General features: G+C 46.0%; 3 protein-coding genes across 4 annotated transcripts; 1 reads left to right on the forward strand and 2 right to left on the reverse strand.

The window, feature by feature from the left end:
- Positions 1-305: 305 nt before the first annotated feature.
- Positions 306-3679, reverse strand: LOC125512916 (uncharacterized). Of its 2 annotated transcripts, none has more exons than XM_087531289.1 (3): positions 3388-3679; positions 1088-3114; positions 306-986 (listed from the first exon to the last, which is right to left on the reverse strand). In XM_087531289.1, the coding sequence occupies exon 2, from the start codon at positions 2870-2872 to the stop codon at positions 1295-1297; it is 1578 nt and encodes a 525-aa protein (XP_087387415.1). In that variant the 5' UTR covers positions 2873-3114; positions 3388-3679; the 3' UTR covers positions 306-986; positions 1088-1294. The 2 variants fall into 2 exon arrangements, with proteins under 2 accessions (XP_087387415.1, XP_087387416.1); XM_087531290.1 differs by lacking the exon at positions 3388-3679 and having other exon boundaries at positions 1088-1206; positions 1527-3110.
- Positions 3680-4592: 913 nt separating this feature from the next.
- LOC147963859 (uncharacterized) lies at positions 4593-8922 on the forward strand. The gene is made up of 6 exons (XM_087529735.1): positions 4593-4718; positions 7514-7591; positions 7927-8301; positions 8381-8527; positions 8610-8825; positions 8911-8922. The coding sequence occupies exons 1-6, from the start codon at positions 4593-4595 to the stop codon at positions 8920-8922; spliced, it is 954 nt and encodes a 317-aa protein (XP_087385861.1).
- Positions 8923-12006: 3084 nt separating this feature from the next.
- Positions 12007-13526, reverse strand: LOC147963860 (protein FAR1-RELATED SEQUENCE 5-like). The gene is made up of 3 exons (XM_087529736.1): positions 12716-13526; positions 12352-12448; positions 12007-12034 (listed from the first exon to the last, which is right to left on the reverse strand). Exons 1-3 carry the CDS (start codon positions 13524-13526, stop codon positions 12007-12009), a joined length of 936 nt encoding a protein of 311 aa, XP_087385862.1.
- Positions 13527-24291: the final 10765 nt, after the last annotated feature.

Genomic DNA, 24291 nt, shown 5'->3' on the forward strand with positions numbered 1-24291 from the left:
AGCGCGCTAAGCCTCTTAGCGTCGGCCTGACCAAAAGCTATGAAACGCTATAGCGCAGCTATAGCGTGCTAAGCCCCATTTAGCGTTTCAGTATAAATCAATAAAAAATGAAAAAATAAACATAGAATTAGTCATCAACTTGACATATATATACTTGAAAATGGACATATATCAACTTGCATACAGCCAAGTTAATAGAAAAATGATACTGTATTATGTAGTTCCTACCATACTCATGCAAACAGCCACATAACATAGCTAGTGCAGTTCATAAACTATAGCAGCAAGTCCTAAACTCATAGTCATAATGCAAAGAACATCCCCATATAGTACAATACATAATAAGGACATATATCAGGAGATCGTTCAATTCATTACATAACAGAGCAAAGTTTGGCATAGCAACTAGCAACATACCACCAGCACACTTTGAATAACAAAAGTGGTACATCAACAACATGAGATGGTTCGGTTTATAAGTTCAGCCAACTAACTTGACATAGCAACATAACAACATACCACCAGCACACTTTGAAACAACAAAAGTGGTACACCCAACCATGCAATTAATCCGAGTCAGCAAGGGCCGAGGGAGACTCATCTTCTGATTCCGACGAAGAAGAATTGGAAGAGGCAGAAAGTATAGCTTCCTCATCGACACTATTAAGGAGAGATTGCAAGCTCTTCTTCCTCTTCTTTCTAGGGGGCGCAGTAGGCCTCTTCTTCTTTTTCCCTTGTTCTTGTGATGTTGAAGCTCTCTCTTGTTGAGTTTGATCTTCATCACCAACATGTTCAACAACATTATCATTTCCAACAATGCCGGTGATGAACTCGTTATCCTCGTCCTCAAGAACATCAACGATTGTATTCTCTATTGGGTCTCTACTCTTGTTCTCTCTCCTATGCTTCATCCTAGAGTTGAACTTGATAAATACAAGATCACTCATCCTATCATGGAGTAGCCCGCTGCGTTTCTTTGTATGAACCTGTGTAAGTGAACAAAATCAAGTATGGAACACATGGCCTCAATGTGAGAAGTGCAAGCAACTATATTTTTTACTTGTGAACTTGTAATTGTCTTTCTTACTTGTTCAAATGCTGATCAATTTCTCTCACAAGCTGAGGAGCTACATGTCAAACTCAAAATCTTCATTGCCAAATCCTTCAACAGGGGTGCACATGTGCCATAATTCAGCCACCATTTTGCTGCATTAAGACATTGAAACATTGTATTATTTAGGCAAGTACAAAGAGGGGAAACAGAGGAAGTGATATGAAATAACATCACAAGATTTCAGCAAACACTCCCTGGAGAAAAGTTTTTCCTTTTTCTCTGTCGTACAGCAATGTCCATTCCAAAGGAATCTTCCTCCGCCTCGTATTTGTCTAGTTCATCAATAAGCTCATCTTGAGTTTTTTGATCTTCAATCATCCTTGTGATGCAATGGACCACGGCTGCTCTAAATGATCCATCCCTCTCTATCACAACCTTGTTTGGATAATAATAGTAGGGGTTCAGAAAGTACCCAGCCAAATGTAGTGGCGACTTGAGTTTGCTGTCCCATCTCTTGTCAATGATATCAATAACACATTTGAAGCGACTCTCATCATTATCAAAACTCGCAGCAATTTCCTTTTTTGCATCCAACATACAACCATATAAGAATCCCATTGCGGGCACATCACTATCCATTCTTCTTAGCACATTAGCCATTGGCTCAAAGTAGTTGACAGCAACGCCAACACCTTTCCAGAAGGCTTCCGATTGCACAGTTTTGTGAGCCATCTTCCCCTTGTCCTTCTCTAAGTAACCTATTTCATGTAGCTCATCTGATCTGAATAGTTTAAGCATTTCCTTCTTGTTGTCTTGCAAGCTTTTAAGATTGAGATAAGCCGTGGCAAACCTAGTAACACCTGACCGTACCAAGTCTTTCCCAAGTGTTTTCCTCATCAGAGCTAACACCCTTGTGTGAGCATACAAGAACACCGTTACTTGTCTTGCTTGGGCAATTATTTTGTCAACCGATCCAAGCTTCCCTATGTCCTCCAACATGAGATCAATACAATGGGCTGCACATCCATTCCAAAAAATGGAAGGTCGCTTTGCTTTCATTAGACTTGCTGCTGCTACATTGACACTAGCATTGTCGGTCACCACTTGAACGACTTTGTCTGCCCCTATATCCTCAATGCAATTATCAACGAGGTCAAAGATGTATTTGCCATTTTTCTGGACAGATGAACAATCAACTGAATTCAAGAATATGACTCCTTGAGAACTATGCACAACTAGGTTCATTACTCCCCTGCCCTTTTTATCTGTCCATGCATCTGTCATGACGGTACAACCTGTGTGCTCCCATGCTTGCTTATGTGGTTTGAATGAATCTAACACCTTCTTCTTCCTTTTCTGCAAGAATGGTCCACTCATCTCATATGCAGTAGGCCCATCAAAGTTTGTGCCAACATCTCCAATGGCCTGAAGCATACATGCAAAGCTAGGAAGTGTGACAGTGTTATGTGGGATGCTAGCTTCATAGAAAAATTGACATATATATCCACAAGCTCTATCCCTCCTCTGTTGTATTTGCTGAGTTGACACCTTCGACTGAACCTTTTCGGATTCACAATTTCTTTTTTGCTTCCTCTTGACAGTTTCTTCTATACTAGGCTTGCAGAATTTGTCCATAGGGCCACCCATTGAGCTGCTTGTGCCTGGTTTTGACCTCAAAATCACAACCTGATTGCCATCTTCTTCATCAGTTTCTTGTTCTCCATCGGAGTGATCTAAGTCAACACTAGATCTGAGCGCCTCCAATCCCTCGATCTTTTTTTCCTTCAGCTCAGCACTCTTTAGGAGCAAAGCTATCATCTCCAGCCTCACATCACTAGGAACCTTCTTGCATGGTAAGACACCACAATTCGTTATTTGTGAAAGGTGAAACTTTATCCTTGTAATGCCAGCTGTGCATATCTTGCCACAATAGTTGCATCGCTGCCAATGCTTCTTGTTCACATCTGGAAGAGTGCAATACTTCCACGCAGGGTCATCCGAATCAACAACTTGTGGGAGTGAAGGTGCTGCTACTGAGGCAGTGCTTGAGCCACCAACACCTATGCAAAAAGAAGTGAACAAAATAAAATTAGTTATTGTTTAGGCAGATTAAGGCAATCCAAAGTATCTGTATTCTGTATATAATTGAAAACTTCAGCAGATTCATTTTTATTGCGAATCTTGAGCATTCAGCTATTCACCATTTTCCCTGCTGAACGGAGTCCAGCATTTGAAAAACACAAATCTTGAGCATTCAGCAGATTCATTTTTATTGCGAATCTTGAGCATTACAAGCATCCACAAAAGAGATAACAGAGGATAGATGAGCTTACCTGCTGACGGGATTTGCTGCGGGGTGCTCCGTCGCCTTGTGGATGCGGTCGTCGCCGTCAGCAGAGGAAGTGGCCAGGAGGGAGCAGCCGAGAGGAAACGACCGGGAGCTGCGTCGCCTGGTGGAATACCCCGTCGCTGGGAGGGAGTGGCGAGGAAGGTCAGTCGCCGGAGTGGCAGCCCGAGGCCGTCGCCATGGTTGGTCGTTGGTCGGCCGCCGCCATGGTTACTGTTTGAGATGAGGACGGGAGTGGGGATAGGGTTTGGCTCGAGAGGAGGGTTGGGGGTAATCGACTATTGGTAGGCTTGGGCTTTGGCCCGCGCAGCGATTTCATTTTGGACCGAAAATTTTAGGTCAGAGATGCGGGACGCTAACACTAGAGGCCCAATTTTTAGCGCTAAGTGACATCTAGCGCGCTATTAGCACGCTAACTCTTCGTACGTGAAATCGAGCTTCGCGTAGCGCACCAGAGTCAGGATGCGTGTAGCGCCGCTATAGCGCCGCTATATCTAAAACTTTGCTCAACCCCGCTCCCACCTGAGAATTCTATCTACAGCTTTCGCACCATTGTTTACAGGGGCATGGCTTGCGTCCTGGTTGGGAATTCGCTTTACTGGCTGCTTTCTGAGAGATCAGCTCGCATCCTTGAGTTTGATTTGTATAGGCAGAGGCTAGCAATTGCCATTTCTCAATTATGAGAGCCGATGACGGAGATGTCTCGTCCGTGGTGAGTAATAGCAGAGGAGTTCGAAAGAGGGGGCGGAGGCAGCTATTTAAGTCGCTTCTTGCGCCCCTCCGCTTCCGAGGTGGGACTAAACTCATGCTGCAACGCGTCCCTCAGTGCACGTGGCCGCCGCAGGGCTCATGAGGCCGTTTTCTGCACTGTGACCGGGCGGCCCAGTTCAGCCCATAGAGGCAGGGCACCACTCGCCCCCTCCCACGGCCCACGGCCGACGCCCCCTCCCCTCGCCCACGCGGGGCAACACTCGGTGTTTAGTCCCACCTCGGAAGTGGGGGCGAGTGAGGAGCGGCTTAAATAGCCGGGCGTGCAGTAGCTGTTGAGCGCCTTTGAAGTGTCACTGCCCTGTTGGACCCACATGCTGGTCCGTGTGTTGCTGTCCCGAGTCGCGGTCGGGCAATTTTTTTTTTGTGTGTGTGGGCGCTGAATAGGCAGTACACGTTGCGGGAGACGTGTTGGAGGCGTGCATGGGGGCGGGGAGATCAAGCAGGATGCGGGCGGGCGGCTCAGAGTCGCTGGGCGCGGGGAACGAGGCTGATCCGGTCGGTGCGTTGTGGCGGGATCCGAGGGAGGCGTTGGTTGGCTGGGATGAGGTAGGTGCGATCTTATGTGCATGCGCGGGTTTGTGGTGACCTGTATGTAAAAAACATGCATGAGAGAATAATAACACGGGAAAAACATGGCATGAGACAATAACACGGCCGGGTGCGTTTTTTCACCACGTCAGTCAGCCCAGGTAGTATAACACATACAATGGCATCATCATCATGAAACGAGAGCAAACAAATTAAACCGAATTTTGAAACTACGGACTATTTCGCATAGGACAGTACAAAATACAAATTTATTACATAAATATTTTGAGAAAACATAAAGAAATCACTTATCAAGTTTTGTGGCACGCACTTATGAATAAAAAACAGCATAGGTTATTCAGACAACACTCGGGCAACCACTTTTATTCTCTGTGAAAAAAGTTTGGAATAATTAATGTGGAATAAACACATGAAATACCGACACACGCAAGATATGGACGGTGCTGGGTTGCACTAGGGGTGCGTGATCGCATGCATGAAAAGAAACAATTTTTTGCGAGGGTGTGTGCATGCCCAATGTAGGCCCTCACGCAAGATATGAACGAAATTGGACACCGAACGCACGTGGCGTCACGTTCGGGCAATGTTTTAGGGTATTTTCATCGGAAAAACCGTAGAAAATGCATCGGATGTCAGCAAATAATGAAAATTGTCGTGCATGCTCCCGATGGTGCCTGGAGTACGTGGAAAAAGTTAGGGGTCGTTCGGTGTAGGCAAAAATAAAACGTCTTTGAGAGTAGCCCGACCGGCACACCCAAACAGAGCTCGTTGCACTAGGTCTACGTGATCGCATGCAATTGCACCAAAGTGTGCATACATGTGGGCAGGGCCTACGTAGGGCCTCACGCAAGGTTGGAACGAAAACAGACACAAAACGAACGTTGCGTCACGTCCGGCCAGTGTTTTAGGGGTTTTTCACCGGGAAAATCCTAGGAAATGCATCGTGCGTCGGAAAAATATGAAAATTGGCGTGGGTGCTGTCGAGGGTGATGCCAACGTGCGGAAAAAGTCTTGTGCCATTTTGGCGGAGTGAAAAAAAACGTAGTTGGGAAACCCCCCTCCGGCAGAACGAATCGGAGTTGGTTGCACTAGGTCTACGTGATCGCATGCATGCAATTGCACCAAAGTGTGCATACATGTGGGCAGGGCCTATGTAGAGCCCCACGCAAGGTTGGAACGAAAACGGACACAAAACGAACATTGCTTCACGTCCGGCCAGTGTTTTACTGCATTTTCACGGGGAAAATCCTAGGAAATGCATCGAGCTATTGAAAAATATGCAAACTGGCGTGGGTGCTGTCGAGGGTGATGCCAACGTGCGGAAAAAGTTTCGTGCCATTTTGGCGGAGTGAAAAAAAAAGTAGTCGGGAACCCCCCTCCGGTAGACCGAAAAGAAGCTCGTTGCACTGGGGGTATGTGATCGCATGCACGCAATTGCACCAAAGTGGGCAGATATGCGGGCACGGCCTACGTATGGCCCCACACAAGGTTGGAACGAAAAAGGACACAAAACGAACGTTGCGTCACGTCCGGCCAGTGTTTTACGACATTTTCACGGGGAAAATCCTAGGAAATGCATCGAGCGTCGGAAAAATATGCAAACTGGCGTGGGTGCTGTCGAGGGTGATGCCAACGTGCGGAAAAAGTTTCGTGCCATTTGGCGGAGTGAAAAAAAAAGTAGTCGGGAACCCCCCTCTAGTAGACCGTAAAGAAGCTCGTTGCACTGGGGGTACGTGATCGCATGCATGCAATTGCACCAAAGTGGACGGACATGCGGGCACGGCCTACATAGGGCCCCACGCAAGGTTGGAACGAAAACGGACACAAAACGAACGTTGCGTCATGTCCGGCCAGTGTTTTACGGCATTTTCATAGGGAAAATCCTAAGAAATGCATCGAGCGTCGGAAAAATATGCAAACTGGCGTGGGTGCTGTCGACGGTGATGCCAACGTGTGGAAAAAGTTTCATGCCATTTGGCGGAGTGAAAAAAAAGTAGTCGGGAACCCCCCTCCAGTAGACCGTAAAGAAGCCCGTTTTAAAAAACAGACGCAACTAATGATTGGAGAAAAAAACTAATGAATGGGTTAGTAGAAAAAATGAATAGGCCCACGTATACATGCGTATCAATCGGGGGTCAAAGCCGCCTCCATGCCTCCACGATCTCCAGTCCACGCCGCCTCCAGGATCACCTCTTCCGACGCCATCTACGGCCAACGCCGCCCCTGACGCTACCTCACACCGCCCCCGACGTCATTTGCGGCCGACGCCGCCCCCGACGCCACCTCCCGCCGCCTGCACGATCGCCACCCCCGACGCCATCTGCGGCCGACGCTGCCCCCGACGCCACCTCACGCCGCCTGCACGATCGCCGCCCCCGACGCCATCTGCGGCGGCCGCCGCCCCCGACGCCACCTCATGCCGACACCCGCGACGGCCCTGACGCCATCTGCAACCAACGCCAGCTCACGCCGACGCCGTCGCCCCCGTGGCCTCGGAACGCCGACGCCCCCAAGTTGGTGAAGACAGATTCGGACCTACTTGCATGTTTCATGTGCTTTATCATGTATAACATTGATCGTAGAATTTTTTGTCCTAGATCAGTAGAGTGTGTAGTTAGAGTTTGTTAGTTGATTGAGAGCAGGCTGCATGTTCCACTCATTAAGTTAGTGCACTAAGTACTGCGTAAATACATGCATGCATGAGTGGTTGATACATGCCCTGTAGATACCATAGTTTTTCTTAGTTCTGTGTAATGTGAATGAGCTTATATACCTATGAAATTTATTTACAGGTTGCGACCGACGCCATCTGCCACCAACGCCACCGCGCCGTCGTCCCCCCAGGGCCGGCCCTGATCCCATGGCACGAGGTACTATGCATTCCTCATGTTTATCATGTACCCATATAAAGTAGCTAACATTATTTCTGCTCCTATTCCTAGCGGCGGTGGAGTACGGAGAGATTTTTTGTTCAGTTGAGAAGTGGTGTCTCTTGGTCAGCAAACTAAACTCTAGGCAGAAAAAGCGTTTTGCAAGCACTAGTCTTGAAAAAATGCTGATGATTCCTAGTGTGCTCATGCGAAAATGTTTGCTCAAGTTCATTATTAAATCATATGCGTTGGACAGAAAAAGGTTCATCATGCCATCAAAAAACGGTGTGATATCATTGCGCACCGAAGATGTGTTTGACATTTTCGGGCTACAGAATAAGGGCAAAGATGCCATGAAAGAGCTAGGAAAAGGGGGGTTAAAGGCGAAGGTGAAGGTGCCTAGTCGCTTTCTAGATTCCAATACGGGGGAAAGGACGATAGACGAGCTGATTGAGAACATTGTTGCCAGTGGCACGTACGATGATGATTTTCTCCGTAGAATTGTTCTGGTTCTTCTAGGCACGGTTCTTGCACCGCAGCCCACGAAAGAAGTTCCTAATACTTATTACAAGTTAGTGCACGATGTGGAGGCCATCGAAGCATATAATTGGAACGCGTTTACTTTACGCGTTTGCGTTGAAGGAATCACAAAGACCTTATCAGATCATACAAAATTTACTTGGCCGGTCGGAAACCTTGCCCTCCTACAGGTAAATCTTATGTTATATTTGTTTCTTTCAAACTATAGTTTGTGAAAAAAAATTGCTAATATACTTCATGTTCATGAAGTACTTGTTTTGGGAGAAAGTGCAGCCACTGGATGATGACGCATTTGATCCACTGGCTCATGAATATCCGTTGATGCTTAATTGGTCAGAAGATGAGGCTAAGAAGCGTGACACGTACGACACGTCATACGTCCGTGGTAATGGGACAGTAAGTTTAATTGGTTCGTACTGCATGCACTTCTGTTACTATTTACATGTTGAGAAATTTAAATTGATTTAACCTGTCACAGATTGATGACGTGATAAGTGAGAAGTACAGGCAGACATTAATTGCTCAACAAGGAAGAAAGGCGGAGGAACAATTAGAGCAAGAAGATCGTGCCCAAAAAAAGAAAGATAATAGAGATGAGGCGTCATCGAGCAGGGATACTACATTACATCAACTGATGAAATGCATCAAAGATATGAAAAAAGAAATTAGATTTCTCCCTGAAAAATGTGCTGAGGTAATATGAGTGATGTGTACTTCAGTTTACATGGGATTATTCATAATTTATGCATGTAGTTAATGTTTTCGATGTGTCATTGCAGATAGTAGTGTAGAAGCTGGAGAAGAAATGTCTTGTCTTCAAGCCAAACAAGGGGTCTGATGATGACATTGAGTTTGTGGAGCATAGTGAAGACTGGGTGGGGAAGTATGGTCCATCAAAATATTAGCCAGATGTAGAATCAACTCCTGGAAAAGAAGATATGGACAACAGGGTGGACGCATCCTTCACCACTGGGAACGGGAACAAATTGGCACGTGAGAAAGGTGTGCATCACAACACACCTGGTACAGGAGATGAAGGCGACCCCTTCGTTATTGAGGACAATGGTAATTCACCCAACCCATCTCTTGCGACGGTAGACACGAAGGACTTTCTAGCTATTAATTCAACCCCCAAGAATATTAATGAAGTGTCAGACGGGTCTAGCGCCGATAAATCTGAGGAGATTAGTATGGATAGTCTGAACACCCATATTAAAAATGGGAAAGAAAATGGTACTCAGGAGAATGATGGGAAGGAAAATGATGGGAAATGCAAGAGGAAACAGTCAAAATACTGTCTTTCACCTTACCAACAGAACGGTGGACGTAAACATGCAAAGAAAAGTAAGTGCTAGGTAATGTATTCTTGCAACATACTTCTATTATTGCATGCACACTTTATTAACTCATTGTTTCTTATTATTTTAGGTCTATTTGGTATAAGAGCTGCTATGATTAGTACTGATTACATTAATGAGGATCACATATAGGCCGCGAAGGTTTAAATCTGGACACTGGCAGAGTCGGAGAAGCTTTGCAGAAAACTGTTGTGCACATGACGGGAATTGGTGGGGAAACATGTACGCCTGATATGCTTCAAGCCATCATTTCAAAAAAGTGGTTGCATGGCGGTGTAAGTATTAGCACTAAGTTATTAAGTTGTACATGTCATTTACATAAATTATCTAATAGGCGTATTGCTGTTATGTTATTTTGTAGGTCACCAATAGTTATTGCAACCATATGCAGACCCATAATCCTCGTGCTGACCGTCACATATTATCATCTTGGGTGTCCCACTGGCTTATTCTTCATGCTGATGGAAAGGTTAACAACTCTAAGAGGCATTTTATGGATCATTTCACAAACCAAACTAAAATGGTGTCTAGAGTTACTGAAGAGTATTTCATCAAAGATAAGGTACTTCAGTTTAGTATGATCGTTCGTACTAATAACTATCTGTGTGTACACCAACATGAATAAACTTTGTTGTAGGCATACTTTCATTTTCATGTGGAAGAAAATGATTCGATAACAGTTCTTATGCACAACAAGAAAAAAGAGTTTCAAGTTTTAAACTCTACTAGTAAATGCAGCAAAAGAGTTCTTGCAAAGATTGCTAAGCTGGTAAGCTTACAACGTTACATAAAACAATATATGGTTATTCGAAACATACTTCATATGGATTTGTCATTTTTATTTCAGAGGGCAGAAATAGCTAATGATACAAACGAGGTGAATGCTCTTATTGGAACGGAACATCCTGACGTATCTTCCTGGCCAATAAGGGAGTACGATATGCCGTCACAAACAGACGGGTATGTTGCAAATGTTGAATTAGTATGTACTTGTCTGATTCATCAATAATTGACTTGTGGTTTCTTGCAGAGTCTCTTGTGGTCTTTTCGTAGTGAAATGCGTTCAAAACTGGGACGGAGATGATTGAACATTTGAGTTTGATCAAGATGAGGTTAATGCTTCAAGGGGACGCATTCTAGCTGAAATACTTTTTTCAGAGTGCAACACAAAGGAAGTAGTGAAAGAGAAGATTCTCAAGATCATGGAGAAGAAATGAGTCAGAGGATGGGGTGTTGGCTATTATCTCCACTAAATAAACGTGCCGTTGTCGGTACTTGATACAATTTTCATAATAAGACATCTCTATATTGTAATGCGGCATGGTTTAGCATGTTCCGCAACTAAATAAATGTGCCGTGCTCGGTATTTGTTACAATATCTATTTTTCAATGTCACTCTTATTTGCATCGTTGTCAGTGACACTCTTATTTGCATCATTGTGGGTGATGATTTTTCAACTTGTTATATAGTGTGATGATTACGCCGCCGTGGCCGGCCAGGTGTTGCTATTTTATATTGTTTTGTATATTGTAGTGTGATGTAATGCGGACGCCGGCTGCTTTTTGTCAAAAAAAAAGCTTAGAAAAAAATGCCCAACCACCTCAGCCGGGTCCATAGTAGCGAATTGATCATACCCAAATCAAGCCCGAAGGGGGCGACTCGAGCGGCTGATAGAGCCCACTAACGGGCCCGTCAACGGGGTCCAACGGGGCTGCGGGCGGTGATAAGAGAGGAGCTCGGTGGAGGGGGCGGAGGCAGCTATTTAAGCCGCTCCTCGCGCCCCTCAACTTCCGAGGTGGTACTAAATATGGCGCCCCACGCTGCACTTGGTCGCCGCAAGGCTCAGGAGGCCTAATGTGCGCTGTCTCGGGCCGGCCCAGTTCGGCCCAATGAAGGCACGCGGCCAGTCGCCCCCTCCCCCGGCCCACGCCCACTCCCCTCCCCCGCGCGTCGCTGAACTCAGTGTTTAGTCCCACCTCGGAAGTGGGGGCGGGCGAGGACCGGCTTAAATACCTGCCTCCGCCCCCTCCACCGAGCTCCTCTCTACTTAGTACCCGCAGCCCCGTTGGACCCCATGTCTGGGCCCATTAGTGGGCTGAATCGGCCGCCCGAGTCGCCTTTGGGCTAGATTTGGGTAGGTTCTGCCTGCTACTATGGGCCCGGCAGAGGTATTTGGGCAATTGTTTTTCCGAACTTGCTACTTTGGACAGAAGCAACGGCCGGCCGCATTCAAAATAGTACAAAGGGAATCACAGTACAAAATAGCAGCGTCCGGCCGCATTTTATCACAGTACAATGAATACAAATCAGATGTAGTAATCATCATAAAAAATAAACAGAATTTCGAAACTGCATATAGAAACAGTACAAATCATCACGTAACAGTACAAATCAAGTTTTCTGGCACACATGTGCGAATAAAAATTGCAGTACATATCAAGTTTTCTGGCACACATGTGCGAATAAAAATAGCATAGGTTATTCAGACATGACTCGTGCGGTCATTTTTATTCTTCCTATAAACCAAGCTGCGACGCCCAGTTCCTGAACAAAACATAAAGAAATGGGTGAGCAAATATAGTTTGTAAAATCAAAGTAGCAACCTAAAAAAATAAAAAGGTTGCAACTCACTTCTGGTTCTTACTGCATGTAGCCTTGTTATGACCTGGGAGACCACACAGACTGCACAAAGGACCACTTTTCTTCTCTGTAAAATCTTTTGACCTACCATTCTTTGTAACGTTGGGGCCCCCTTCGATTGCCACTTCTTAGGTGCACCCTTCGTCGAAACTTTCTGAGGATCACCAATAACAGGCTCAACTTGTTGCGCCTGACTTGCCTCCTTCTTCAGCATAGCATACCTTCTACTTCCTATAAGTTCCTCCTCTGAAATCTTTTTCTGCGCTATTATGTTGTCCAGACACTTCATCAACTCATCGTACAAGAAGGGATCATTTGCTGCAACATGAGCAGCTTCTGCGGTTTTAATGGTTATTGCACTATACCGTTCTCTCTCCAATGGCCCTGACCAACCCCATCCAAACATATCACTCTTCCGCTGCACAGGCAACCCATCTCTCGCATGTTTGGACAACCGATGCAGGACACAACACTTTGGTATTTCAGTTAAGTTCAGATGATGGAGAACAAACAGAATGTGTTTGCATGGCAGCCCTTTCCGAACCATCCTAAGACAACTGCATGTAATAGTTTCTTCTGAGTTACCTGGTTCATAAACAACATTGTACCTGAACTTGTGGTTATCCTTCCATGTCACCATGAATGTCTGACAGTCAATTCCCACGAGCGTCTCAAATATCTCCAACTGACCCATCTTATGCAAATCATCTTGCAGGATGTAGAAATTAGCAGGTGTGAATACTTTGGCGGCATGCTCCTCAAGGGCCTTATATTCAGTAACCGATGGTGGTTCCTTCTGGAATGCCTCGCAGTCATCGTACGCCTCGTTCTCACGCAGGCGAATTATACAGTTCTCATAATGCACCACCAAATCTACAATAGTCATAACGTAGTCCAGGTGAAGGTGAAGGCAGGAGTTGAGGCTTTCACTCCTCTGGTTACTTCGCATACCAAGGAAAAAACCATCGGAAAGATATGAAGCTGCCCACAGTCTCCTCTTCTTGTACATCCTGTCAAGCCACTCTTCAGTTCTATCCGTCTTCCATTTATCATAGAAAGCTTTCCATCTCTGCTCAAAGTTCGCTTGAGAGGTGGCATAGTACAAGAGCGATCTGAACTCATCCAGTAACTTGTAATGCAGGTGCCTCTGCATATTTTTCTTGATATGCCAGGAGCAAAGACGATGAAAAACATCTGAAAGGATAGTCCGAATAGCCCGGATCATTGCAGCGTCACCGTCTGTGATGATTGACTTTGGCTTCACCTGACAGTTTGCCTTCATAAATGTCTGCAACAGCCACACGTATGTCCCTTCCGTCTCGTCAGTAATGATGGCACAACCAAACACTGTGGTGCAACGGTGGATGTTAACTCCGACAAAGGGGACGAACGGCATACCGTATCTGTTCATCTTATACGTGCATATCAAACACGACCACATCTCCGTAGTCCTGATAGTCCCTCCGCGACTGTCCATCGCACCCGAACATACTCTTTAGTCCCCCTTCCTTGTCAAGCACATACTAAAAAAAAAACTCAGGGTGCTTCTCCTTCCTGCTCCTCATAATGCCAACTGCCGTCTCTGCATCACCCTTTGCAATGAGCTTCAATTTTTTCTCTGCAGCAAAGATTGTAAATGTCCCTCCTGATAAGCCCGCACTTATCGTACGAACCGTATATGCAACAAAGAAATTCTAGATAGAGCAAAGAGATGAATCAGCTATATGTGTTGGAGTAAACCACGTTAGGTGATGTTCAGTACGGTACTAGCTAGTCAGGTGACTCGGTTAGTTAGTTAGTGCATGGATGAGTCAGTGTAGTTTGCATGGAATGAGTCTAAGCCGGTGGCTCTTGACCGTGTGTTGGTGGCGCATGGATAGGAGTGGATGGCATTAGCATCATGCATGGAGTTAGTTGGAGTAGTGGCTAGACGTGATGGCCGGACGTGATGGCTGGCTGTGTGCCCTCCTGTGTATATATATGTCACATTGAGCAATGGAAAGTGGCCGTGAGGGCTGAAGGAAACCATGTAGCGCCTGTGATTGTCACCGGGAGAGATAAGGCAAAGCTAATTTTCTCCTTGATGAATGTGTGCTTGCGTGTGTGTTCTCATGTGTTCTTGAGAGAGACAAAGAGAGAGGATAGAGTTGTGGAGCTCCGAGGAAGAAGAAGCGTTGCTGCGATGAGACGGCGCCAATAATTGGTATTCAGAGCCACAAGGTTCGAGGGGTGGACGTGGCGCGCGGTGGCGTCCGCGGCGTGCGCGGCCGACATGGAGGCATCGGCTGCGGCGCGCGGCGAGTGCGTGGCGACGGCGACGCACGGCGAGTCCGCGGCTGTGCGGTGTGATGTCGTGCGCGCGAAGAGCACGGTGGTCGCGGAGACGAGGAGGTCGCGGAGGACCTGCGTGGTGGCGCGGAGGTCGCGGCGGCTCAGCGCGACAACCGTGGAGGCGCTTGGCACGGAGCCGCGGCGGCCGCGGTGGACCTGCGTGGTGGCGTAGAGGCTGCGGTGGCGCGGCGTGACGGCATGGAGGTGGTGCGCTGCGGTTGAGGTCGCAGCGGTGCAGGGCAATAAGCCGTGGCGGCGAGCCGGGCGCGACAGGTGCGTGTTATGCGTGCGCACTGGACGCGTCGGGACCGCCGGCGCGCGTACGAGCGTGCGGTTGACGTTGGGAGGAGGCGTATGTCGTCGTGGTGCTCGAGTCCTTGAGAGAGACAAAGAGAGAGGATAGAGTTGTGGAGCTCCGAGGAAGAAGAAGCGGCGCTGTGATGAGACGGCGCCAACAATATGGAGGAGGGTGGAATGCGTGGTAATCCAGCAGTGATGGAGCTACAGACATATTGATGGGCAGGCCAAGCTAAAGAAAAACACATGAAAAAGTATTTAATTCTGAATCAATTCCTTGCTGACTGGCCTTGACCGTGGCTACATACATTGTAAGTAGTAAACAATAAATGCTACTGAATTGATGATGAGATGAACAGATGAAGACCTAATAAATTAAAATTTAGGGGTGGGGAAACTGGGAACGATTCAAATAAAATTTAGATAGCATCTGCAAGGTGAATTCAGATAATGACCACGTTTATCTTTTCCCTTGACTGGAGAGTGAAGCTGGCATATTGCGGCTGGGTTGCCGCTGCTAGCTGCGCGTAGTGACGCGCCCCAGGTGGGTCGGCCGACTCATCCTGCTGCTGTCCACGTGTGGTGGTGGGCGATGGCGACGGCCGACGGCTGCTGCGTGCAGATCAGCGATGGAGCGTCTGCTGCTGCTTGTGGTAGTGCTCATGTCCAGCAGTATTTGATTGGCCTAGGTATACCTTTTTCTCTTGCAGCATTGGGCGAACCACGGCCATGTCAGCCTTCACGTAGCTGCAGCATCAGTGTGATCTAGGTTTGACAGTGAGTCGTGCTTGGAGTTGTAGGGACACAGAGGCTGCAGGGTACGACTGGTGCAGGAGAGACAAAGGAGGTATGCATCCGAGAGAGAGAGAGAGAGAGAGGGGCGATGCCGTGATATTTGCCGATAGGAAACCTCCTACTGGGACTTGGGAGGCCGTGAGAAAATTGCAGCTGCTTGATTCCTCCAATCGGCCGTACTGTAGGTGTCCTAATAGGATACGATGTTGCCTTTTTTTCATATCCAAGGAACGCGTGGTTCACATGCGCACCTGATGCATCATATTGGTAAGTTTTTTTTAAGTATGTTTCCTTGTTTGCATATGATCGTGCGTGTCATGTCATCTGTACATCATCTATGTTTTCCTTGTTTGAACCTTATTTTTGTACGTGGCAAGTCCAATTGTTTCTACGTAACAATATTAGTATGCAGTATCAGTGTGATCTAGGTTTGACAGTGAGTCGTGCTTGGAGTTGTAGGGACACAGAGGCTGCAGGGTACGACTGGTGCAGGAGAGACAAAGGAGGTATGCATCCGAGAGAGAGAGAGAGAGAGAGGCGATGCCGTGATATTTGCCGATAGGAAACCTCCTACTGGGACTTGGGAGGCCGTGAGAAAATTGCAGCTGCTTGATTCCTCCAATCGGCCGTACTGTAGGTGTCCTAATAGGATACGATGTTGCCTTTTTTTCATATCCAAGGAACGCGTGGTTCACATGCGCACCTGATGCATCATATTGGTAAGTTTTTTTTAAATATGTTTCCTTGTTTGCATATGATCGTGCGTGTCATGTCATCTGTACATCATCTATGTTTTCCTTGTTTGAACCTTATTTTTGTACGTGGCAAGTCCAATTGTTTCTACGTAACAATATTAGTATGCAGTATCAGTGTGATCTAGGTTTGACAGTGAGTCGTGCTTGGAGTTGTAGGGACACAGAGGCTGCAGGGTACGACTGGTGCAGGAGAGACAAAGGAGGTATGCATCCGAGAGAGAGAGAGAGAGAGGCGATGCCGTGATATTTGCCGATAGGAAACCTCCTACTGGGACTTGGGAAGCCGTGAGAAAATTGCAGCTGCTTGATTCCTCCAATCGGCCGTACTGTAGGTGTCTTAATAGGATACGATGTTGCCTTTTTTTCATATCCAAGGAACGCGTGGTTCACATGCGCACCTGATGCATCATATTGGTAAGTTTTTTTTAAGTATGTTTCCTTGTTTGCATATGATCGTGCGTGTCATGTCATCTGTACATCATCTATGTTTTCCTTGTTTGAACCTTATTTTTGTACGTGGCAAGTCCAATTGTTTCTACGTAACAATATTAGTATGCAGTATCAGTGTGATTTAGGTTTGACAGTGAGTCGTGCTTGGAGTTGTAGGGACACAGAGGCTGCAGGGTACGACTGGTGCAGGAGAGACAAAGGAGGTATGCATCCAAGAGAGAGAGAGAGAGAGAGAGAGAGAGAGAGGCGATGCCGTGGTATTTGCCGATAGGAAACCTCCTACTGGGACTTGGGAGGCCGTGAGAAAATTGCAGCTGCTTGATTCCTCCAATTGGCCGTACTGTAGGTGTCCTAATAAGATATGATGTTGCCTTTTTTTTTCATATTCAAGGAAACGACGGCGTGGTTCACATGCGCACCTGATGCATCATATTGGTAAGTTTTTTTTAAAGTATGTTTCCTTGTTTGCATCTGATCGTGCGTGTCATGTCATCTGTACATCATCTATGTTTTCCTTGTTTGAACCTTATTTTTGTACGTGACAAGTCCAATTGTTTCTACGTAACAATATTTGTATGTAACGTTTATATCTTTTAATCTCAACCCTTGATATTTAAAATTAGTGGTCAAGATAATTTAGTCTGTACGGATCAATATAATGGCTTATTTGCCTCTTGTCTTAATAATTATATAATAGATAGATGTCACAATGGACATGAAAGAATCAGCAGTAAAGTTTGTGATATGCTATGGAGCTCTGCTAAATTAGTATTTTGGAAGGAAATATTAGTTGCATTTACTAAACCTTTGATAATTTAACTTTCTGTGGCGCACAACGAGTCTGGCTTCGTTATCAAGACGGTGGCGCAGTAAAGTTTGTGTCAACCAAAGATCCATTAGGGTAATACCTCGCTTTCAAGACGGTGGCGCACAACGAGTCCGGCTTCGTTATCAAGCGCCATGCTTGACGTGCAAGTAGAGCTTGGTTAAAAATGCGGAAATCACGGAACCCAAGGCCACCTCTTCCTTTTGGCTCAAGAATTTTCTCCCAAGCCTTCCAATGGGTTTTTCTTTTCCCATTTTTGGACCCCCACCAGAAGTTACGAACAAGTCTTGTTAGGTCGTCGCACACCGAGAAGGGGAGCTTAAACACCCCCATGATGTATATCGGAATAGCTTGTGCCACAGATTTTATCATAGCCTCCACCCCAGCTTGGGAGAGGCTATCTCCCCAAGCCATGATCCTCTTTGTTAGGCTTGCTTGTAGCATCTGAAAGTTTCCCTTATGCATACGGCCATCGGGTGTGGGTAACCCAAGATACTTCCCTTCAAATTCTGAATTTACAGCTTGCAATTCCTGCTTATTTCCTGTTGCACCTCCACTGGACAAGCATCACCAAATTGGATAGAACACTTCTGGGGATTGATGAGCTGACCTGTAGCTCGTGCATAGGTGTTGATGACACTTTTTATGTATTGGGCCTGGCCCAACTCAGCCTTAAAGAACAGCAACGTGTCATCCGCGAGTTTTGTATTCCTTGCCTTAACAAAGCAGAAAGGCCATCAGCGACAAAAAGGAACAAAAACGGGGAAAGGGGGTCACCTTGCCGAAGCCCACGCGACGGTACAAACGAATCCAGAATAGCTCCATTGAATTTTATGGAATATCTCACCGAGGTCACACATGTCATAATCCACTGTACCCACTGATGAGCGAAGCCAATATTTTTCATCGTTTGCTCCAAGAACCCCCAATCCACTCTGTCATATGCCTTTGATAAGTCTAGCTTATATGCGCAGTAACTGTTAGTTGGTTTCTTTTCATGCTACATGAAGTGAAGACACTCAAACGCCAAGAGGGCGTTGTCTGTAATCATCCTTCCTGGGACAAAGGCACTCTGCTGCGGAGATATTATGTCATCAAGAATGGGTCTGAGCCTATTCACGAGACACTTAGCAACAATTTTATAGACGACGTTGCAGAGACTTATAGGCCTAAAATCAGAAACTCTCACTGGGTCATTAATTTTAGGAATAAGTACGATTACCGTGTCATTTACCCCTACAGGCATGATCCCTGTCTGGAAGAACTCCTTGACTGCATGGATAATCTCCTCCTTTAATGTGAGCCAGTTTCTTTGAAAAAATCTCGCTGGAAACCCGTCGCTGCCTGGTGCCTTTAGGGGACCAATTTGGAACAAGCTATCAGATATCTCCTTCTCGCTGAAATCTGCACAAAGTTTTTCATTCATGTCAGCCGTCACCTTTGGCTCAAAAAGTTGCACCAGCGGTTCCTGTACAAGTCCAGTATCACAAGTAAAAAGTGACTGGAAGAAGGAGTTAACAAGAGCCCCCATCGCTGCATGCTCCTCCTGCCGGTTCCCTGAATCATCCAAAAGATATTTTACTTTATTTCTCCTTGCCCTCCAAACAGCCTTTTGGTGAAAGAATTTAGTGTTTCGATCCCCTGACCGCAACCAGTCCACTCTCGACCGTTGAAGCCACATCAATTCTTCCCGATACAGCAATTCATTCATTCGATCTTGCATTTTCCTTATCTCGTTCCGGTCCGCGTTCATACTCATAAGTTCCTCTAGCTTGGATCTTGATTGTTCTAGTTCTTTGACCACATTACCAAACTTTGTTTTACTCCAGTTATGTAGCTCGGCCATTAATTCTTTTAGACCACGGCGCACATCACCAAGGTGCACTTTGTGCCCAGCTTTTGCCCACGCCATCCGAATTTTTTCTGGAAGAGTAGCATCCCTTTCCCACATAACTTCATACTGCCGCTGCCATTTCCTGTTTGTATAATCTGATTCTTTTACACATTGCAGCACTATTGGACAGTGGTCCGAGCAGGGACTAACCTTGTGCACCACCCTCGCATCAGAGAAGATGTCCCGCCAGCTGTTATCTGCCACCGCATGGTCCAGGCAAACTTTAACATTGCGCCTGCCTGCTTGCTTGTTATCATACGTATAGGGCAAGCCTAAAAAGCCTAAGTCAGACAATCCACACATCTCCAACATGTCTCTGAAGGCTAGCATCTGTCTTCACCACGTGGCGTGGCGGAGAAATGCTCGAAGGACCACATGGCCTCATTAAAATCGCCAATAACACACCATGGCAATTGTGACTTTGTTTTCAGTCTTTGAAGTTTTTCCCACATGAGGTGACGATTTTCCGCACGTGGTTCACCATACACACAAGTCAACCGCCAAAGCGGATCAGTATCAGACAGACGGACATAAGCATCAATATATCTTTCGTTTATTTCCTGAACATCCACAGAGATTTGGTCACACCAGAACAACGCTAACCCACCGCTGAGCCCATTACTATCACAACCAGCAAAACCTCTCAAACCCAATCTTCCTCTAAGACGACGAACTTTTTCAGCTTTTACTCTAGTTTCACTAAGAAAGACCAACTTCGCTCTGACGGTCCTCGCAAGGCCCACCAGGTCATGAACTGTCGGTTTGTTGGCCGCTCCCCGACAGTTCCAACTGAGACAATTCATTGCTCCTGACGGGGCACCACACTTGGCCCCGTCAGGTCACTGGCAGCCCCAGGGCCGGTTGCTTCCCGCTGCATTGGCTGGTCCACTATCCCTACGTCCATTTCCATGTCCGTCTCCACCTCGCCTCTCTTTTGGTCACCACCTACAAACCCTTCCACATAAACAATCACTGCTTTTTCAAGCTTCGGTTGTGGCACAGATTGTTCTTTTTCTGCGGCTATGCGTATCCCCAGTATCGTGTCAGCAACTGTCATGTACGTTTCCCCACTCCCATGCGAGGTTACTGCATAGCTCAGATCTCTGGTCGTCGGCATCAATGTGCTCAAGTTGTCATCCGTGGCTTTCTTCTCTGCTATTGGTTTTGTTGCACACTTCTTACCCCTTGGTGCTTTTGTGGCTGTACCTTTTCCATGGCGCCTTGCAGACTTGTTGCATTCAGGTTCAGGTTGTTCTTTTGCTAGATTCAGACGTATGGTATTAACCTGCTGGGACAGAGATTGGTCCTCTTCCTGCGAACCCTCTTCTACGGCATCACCAGAGAGTCCCTCTTCCTTTGCTATCGTAGCCCAATTGCCATGTGTATCCTCACCTTCAGTCAGCACCGTCAGGCTATCATATACGCAGGCTGGCACAGACGTGTCGCCGCTAGACGGCTTCGGGTGGGTGGATGCCTCACCGGCGTCCCCTTTTTCACCCCCACCGCCCGCAGACAACAACGTGGTTGTCTGCGTATGACCTTGGTCGCCTGGATCGAACACAGGCGGGAGAGACAACACACGAAGCGGCTGTAGATGGCTCTCCATCTTCAGGAAGATGTGATCTGGAGACTTGCTTCTGTCAGGAGGGACTCGTGGTATGCTTTCTGGATCTCCTCGATCCCTTGCCTTTGATATATGTTGCACCACGGACAGATCATGCTGGCAAAGGGATTAGGGATGGAATCAGCGGAGGACTCTTGATGGTATACGTGCAGAGGGCCGTCGCCCCGTGCTTCTCCAGATCGGTTTACGGCATGGACGCCAAGGACACGGAGTCCCAGCATCGAGGGGGCGGACGAGGCCGCCAACAGTCCGTAGTGCGCCCGAGGGCCACACACGGTAACATCGCCGGCGAGGACGGCGTCCTGCTTGGCTATCGGCGGCGGCGGCGGCGGCATGAGAGCCGCCACCCGGTCGCCTAACCCTAACATCACTCGGCGGCGGCTGGAGTATATCTTCCTACAGTGCAAGTATACATGGCAAACTGGAGACGTCCAGTCCAGCGGATATTGCTTAGAGCTCCAACTGCGTGGGATTATGGAATGGCTTATGCTGTGAATGTTTTCTTTCAGTAAGTATGTGGTTACAAACACCCCTGACAATAGCTGAATTGGTGAAAAAGATTGGTGGTCTGCTTTTGCTTATCAGCTCACAACGCATGGTTTAGTGTTTGCGTGATTATTCAAGTTGCAGCCATGTGTTACATTAGGATCAAATAGCTAACAGAAAGTTAAATTAACAATTTTTTCTGCACAAAACACTAGGATAGCTCAATTGGTTGCATTGATGGATTTGTGAGAGGGAGGTTGCAAGTTCAATTACCTACAAGAGCAAATATTTTTGCCTTGCTTATGTGGGCTTGCTTTCTTGGGCCACAGCACCAAGTTGGGCCGAGAATCCCACTGTGCGTACGCGAATTTTTCCTACACAAAACATTGGGATAGCTCAATTGGTTGCATCAATGGATCTGTGAGACGGAGGCTGCAAGTTCAATTCCCTACAAGAGCAGATATTTTTGTCTTGCTTATGTGGGCTTGCTTTCTTGGGCCACAGCGCCAAGTTGGGCCGAGAATCCCACTGTGCGTACGCGCTGGGTGTGTAACTCGGATCGAAGCAACCACGAAATTTACGTTCGGAGGAAACAAAAGGTCTAATGACGGACGAACGAAATTCATTTTTTACGGACGAAATTTACATAGGAAGAAGCCTTCCCTTTAATAGTAGGTATCTGTACTACTATATAGTGTATCGATTTTGAAATGGATCCAGAGCATCAATCATAACCGTTGGTCTCCAAAATCCAACGGCTATGATCAGCCGGATTCGCCATAAACAGTAGATTGATGTTGCCTCTACTTTCTTCTAGAACATTCATGTGGCCCTTCCAGAAAAAAAGGCCCATATGTGATGCCTCATGGGCCATATTACCGCTTGAGCGCATGACTACTTGAGCCTAGATAAGATGGTTTGGAAGGAGAATGTCGAGAAAAAAATAGAGTAACATAAAGTTTTTTTAATGAACCTACAATATTTTAAATGTGAACGTACAATTTTTTGTATGAATATTAAAAACAATTGCAAGAGGAATTCCATTTATCAAAATCACTCTGTTATACTTTTTTCGATTCACACTCCAGAATCACTTCATTCTTTTAAGACGTGCATTGCACGTGCATACATACTAGTAGATATAGATATAGAAAAGGAATGCTAACTTTAGATCAATTTGATATAGATTTCGAGCTGGCCTAATAGAAAATTGCCATTTTAACAAAGAAATACAATTTCTTTTTCCACCAGAGCCATCGTCATCCTACTCCTCTCCGCATCACGAATGTCGCTATTTAAAAAGACCAAAGAAATGACTTTATGAAATAGATAAATAAAGTTTATTTGGAAGATCCATGCCAATTATAAGTAAATATTCATGCATTACAATGGAATAACATATTGTCAATGCTCAAAGAGCAAATATTTTTGCCTTGCTTATGTGGGCTTGCTTTCTTGGGCCACAGCACCAAGTTGGGCCGAGAATCCCACTGTGCGTACGCGAATTTTTCCTACACAAAACATTGGGATAGCTCAATTGGTTGCATCAATGGATCTGTGAGACGGAGGCTGCAAGTTCAATTCCCTACAAGAGCAGATATTTTTGTCTTGCTTATGTGGGCTTGCTTTCTTGGGCCACAGCGCCAAGTTGGGCCGAGAATCCCACTGTGCGTACGCGCTGGGTGTGTAACTCGGATCGAAGCAACCACGAAATTTACGTTCGGAGGAAACAAAAGGTCTAATGACGGACGAACGAAATTCATTTTTTACGGACGAAATTTACATAGGAAGAAGCCTTCCCTTTAATAGTAGGTATCTGTACTACTATATAGTGTATCGATTTTGAAATGGATCCAGAGCATCAATCATAACCGTTGGTCTCCAAAATCCAACGGCTATGATCAGCCGGATTCGCCATAAACAGTAGATTGATGTTGCCTCTACTTTCTTCTAGAACATTCATGTGGCCCTTCCAGAAAAAAAGGCCCATATGTGATGCCTCATGGGCCATATTACCGCTTGAGCGCATGACTACTTGAGCCTAGATAAGATGGTTTGGAAGGAGAATGTCGAGAAAAAAATAGAGTAACATAAAGTTTTTTTAATGAACCTACAATATTTTAAATGTGAACGTACAATTTTTTGTATGAATATTAAAAACAATTGCAAGAGGAATTCCATTTATCAAAATCACTCTGTTATACTTTTTTCGATTCACACTCCAGAATCACTTCATTCTTTTAAGACGTGCATTGCACGTGCATACATACTAGTAGATATAGATATAGAAAAGGAATGCTAACTTTAGATCAATTTGATATAGATTTCGAGCTGGCCTAATAGAAAATTGCCATTTTAACAAAGAAATACAATTTCTTTTTCCACCAGAGCCATCGTCATCCTACTCCTCTCCGCATCACGAATGTCGCTATTTAAAAAGACCAAAGAAATGACTTTATGAAATAGATAAATAAAGTTTATTTGGAAGATCCATGCCAATTATAAGTAAATATTCATGCATTACAATGGAATAACATATTGTCAATGCTCAAAGGGCCATCCTATTTTCTGTCACTGTCTAGGTTAGACGATGTAGATATGGTTTTCGACTGCGTATGATAAATGTCAGGGCATCTCCAACATGGACCCACAAATCGCCCACAAACACCCGGACTGAGTTTACATGACGCCGCGGGCCATGCA

Source organism: Triticum urartu, chromosome 6A, assembly GCF_056163025.1.
Source record: "Triticum urartu cultivar PI428250 chromosome 6A, HENAU_Tu73, whole genome shotgun sequence".
NCBI classification, from domain to species: domain Eukaryota; kingdom Viridiplantae; phylum Streptophyta; class Magnoliopsida; order Poales; family Poaceae; genus Triticum; species Triticum urartu.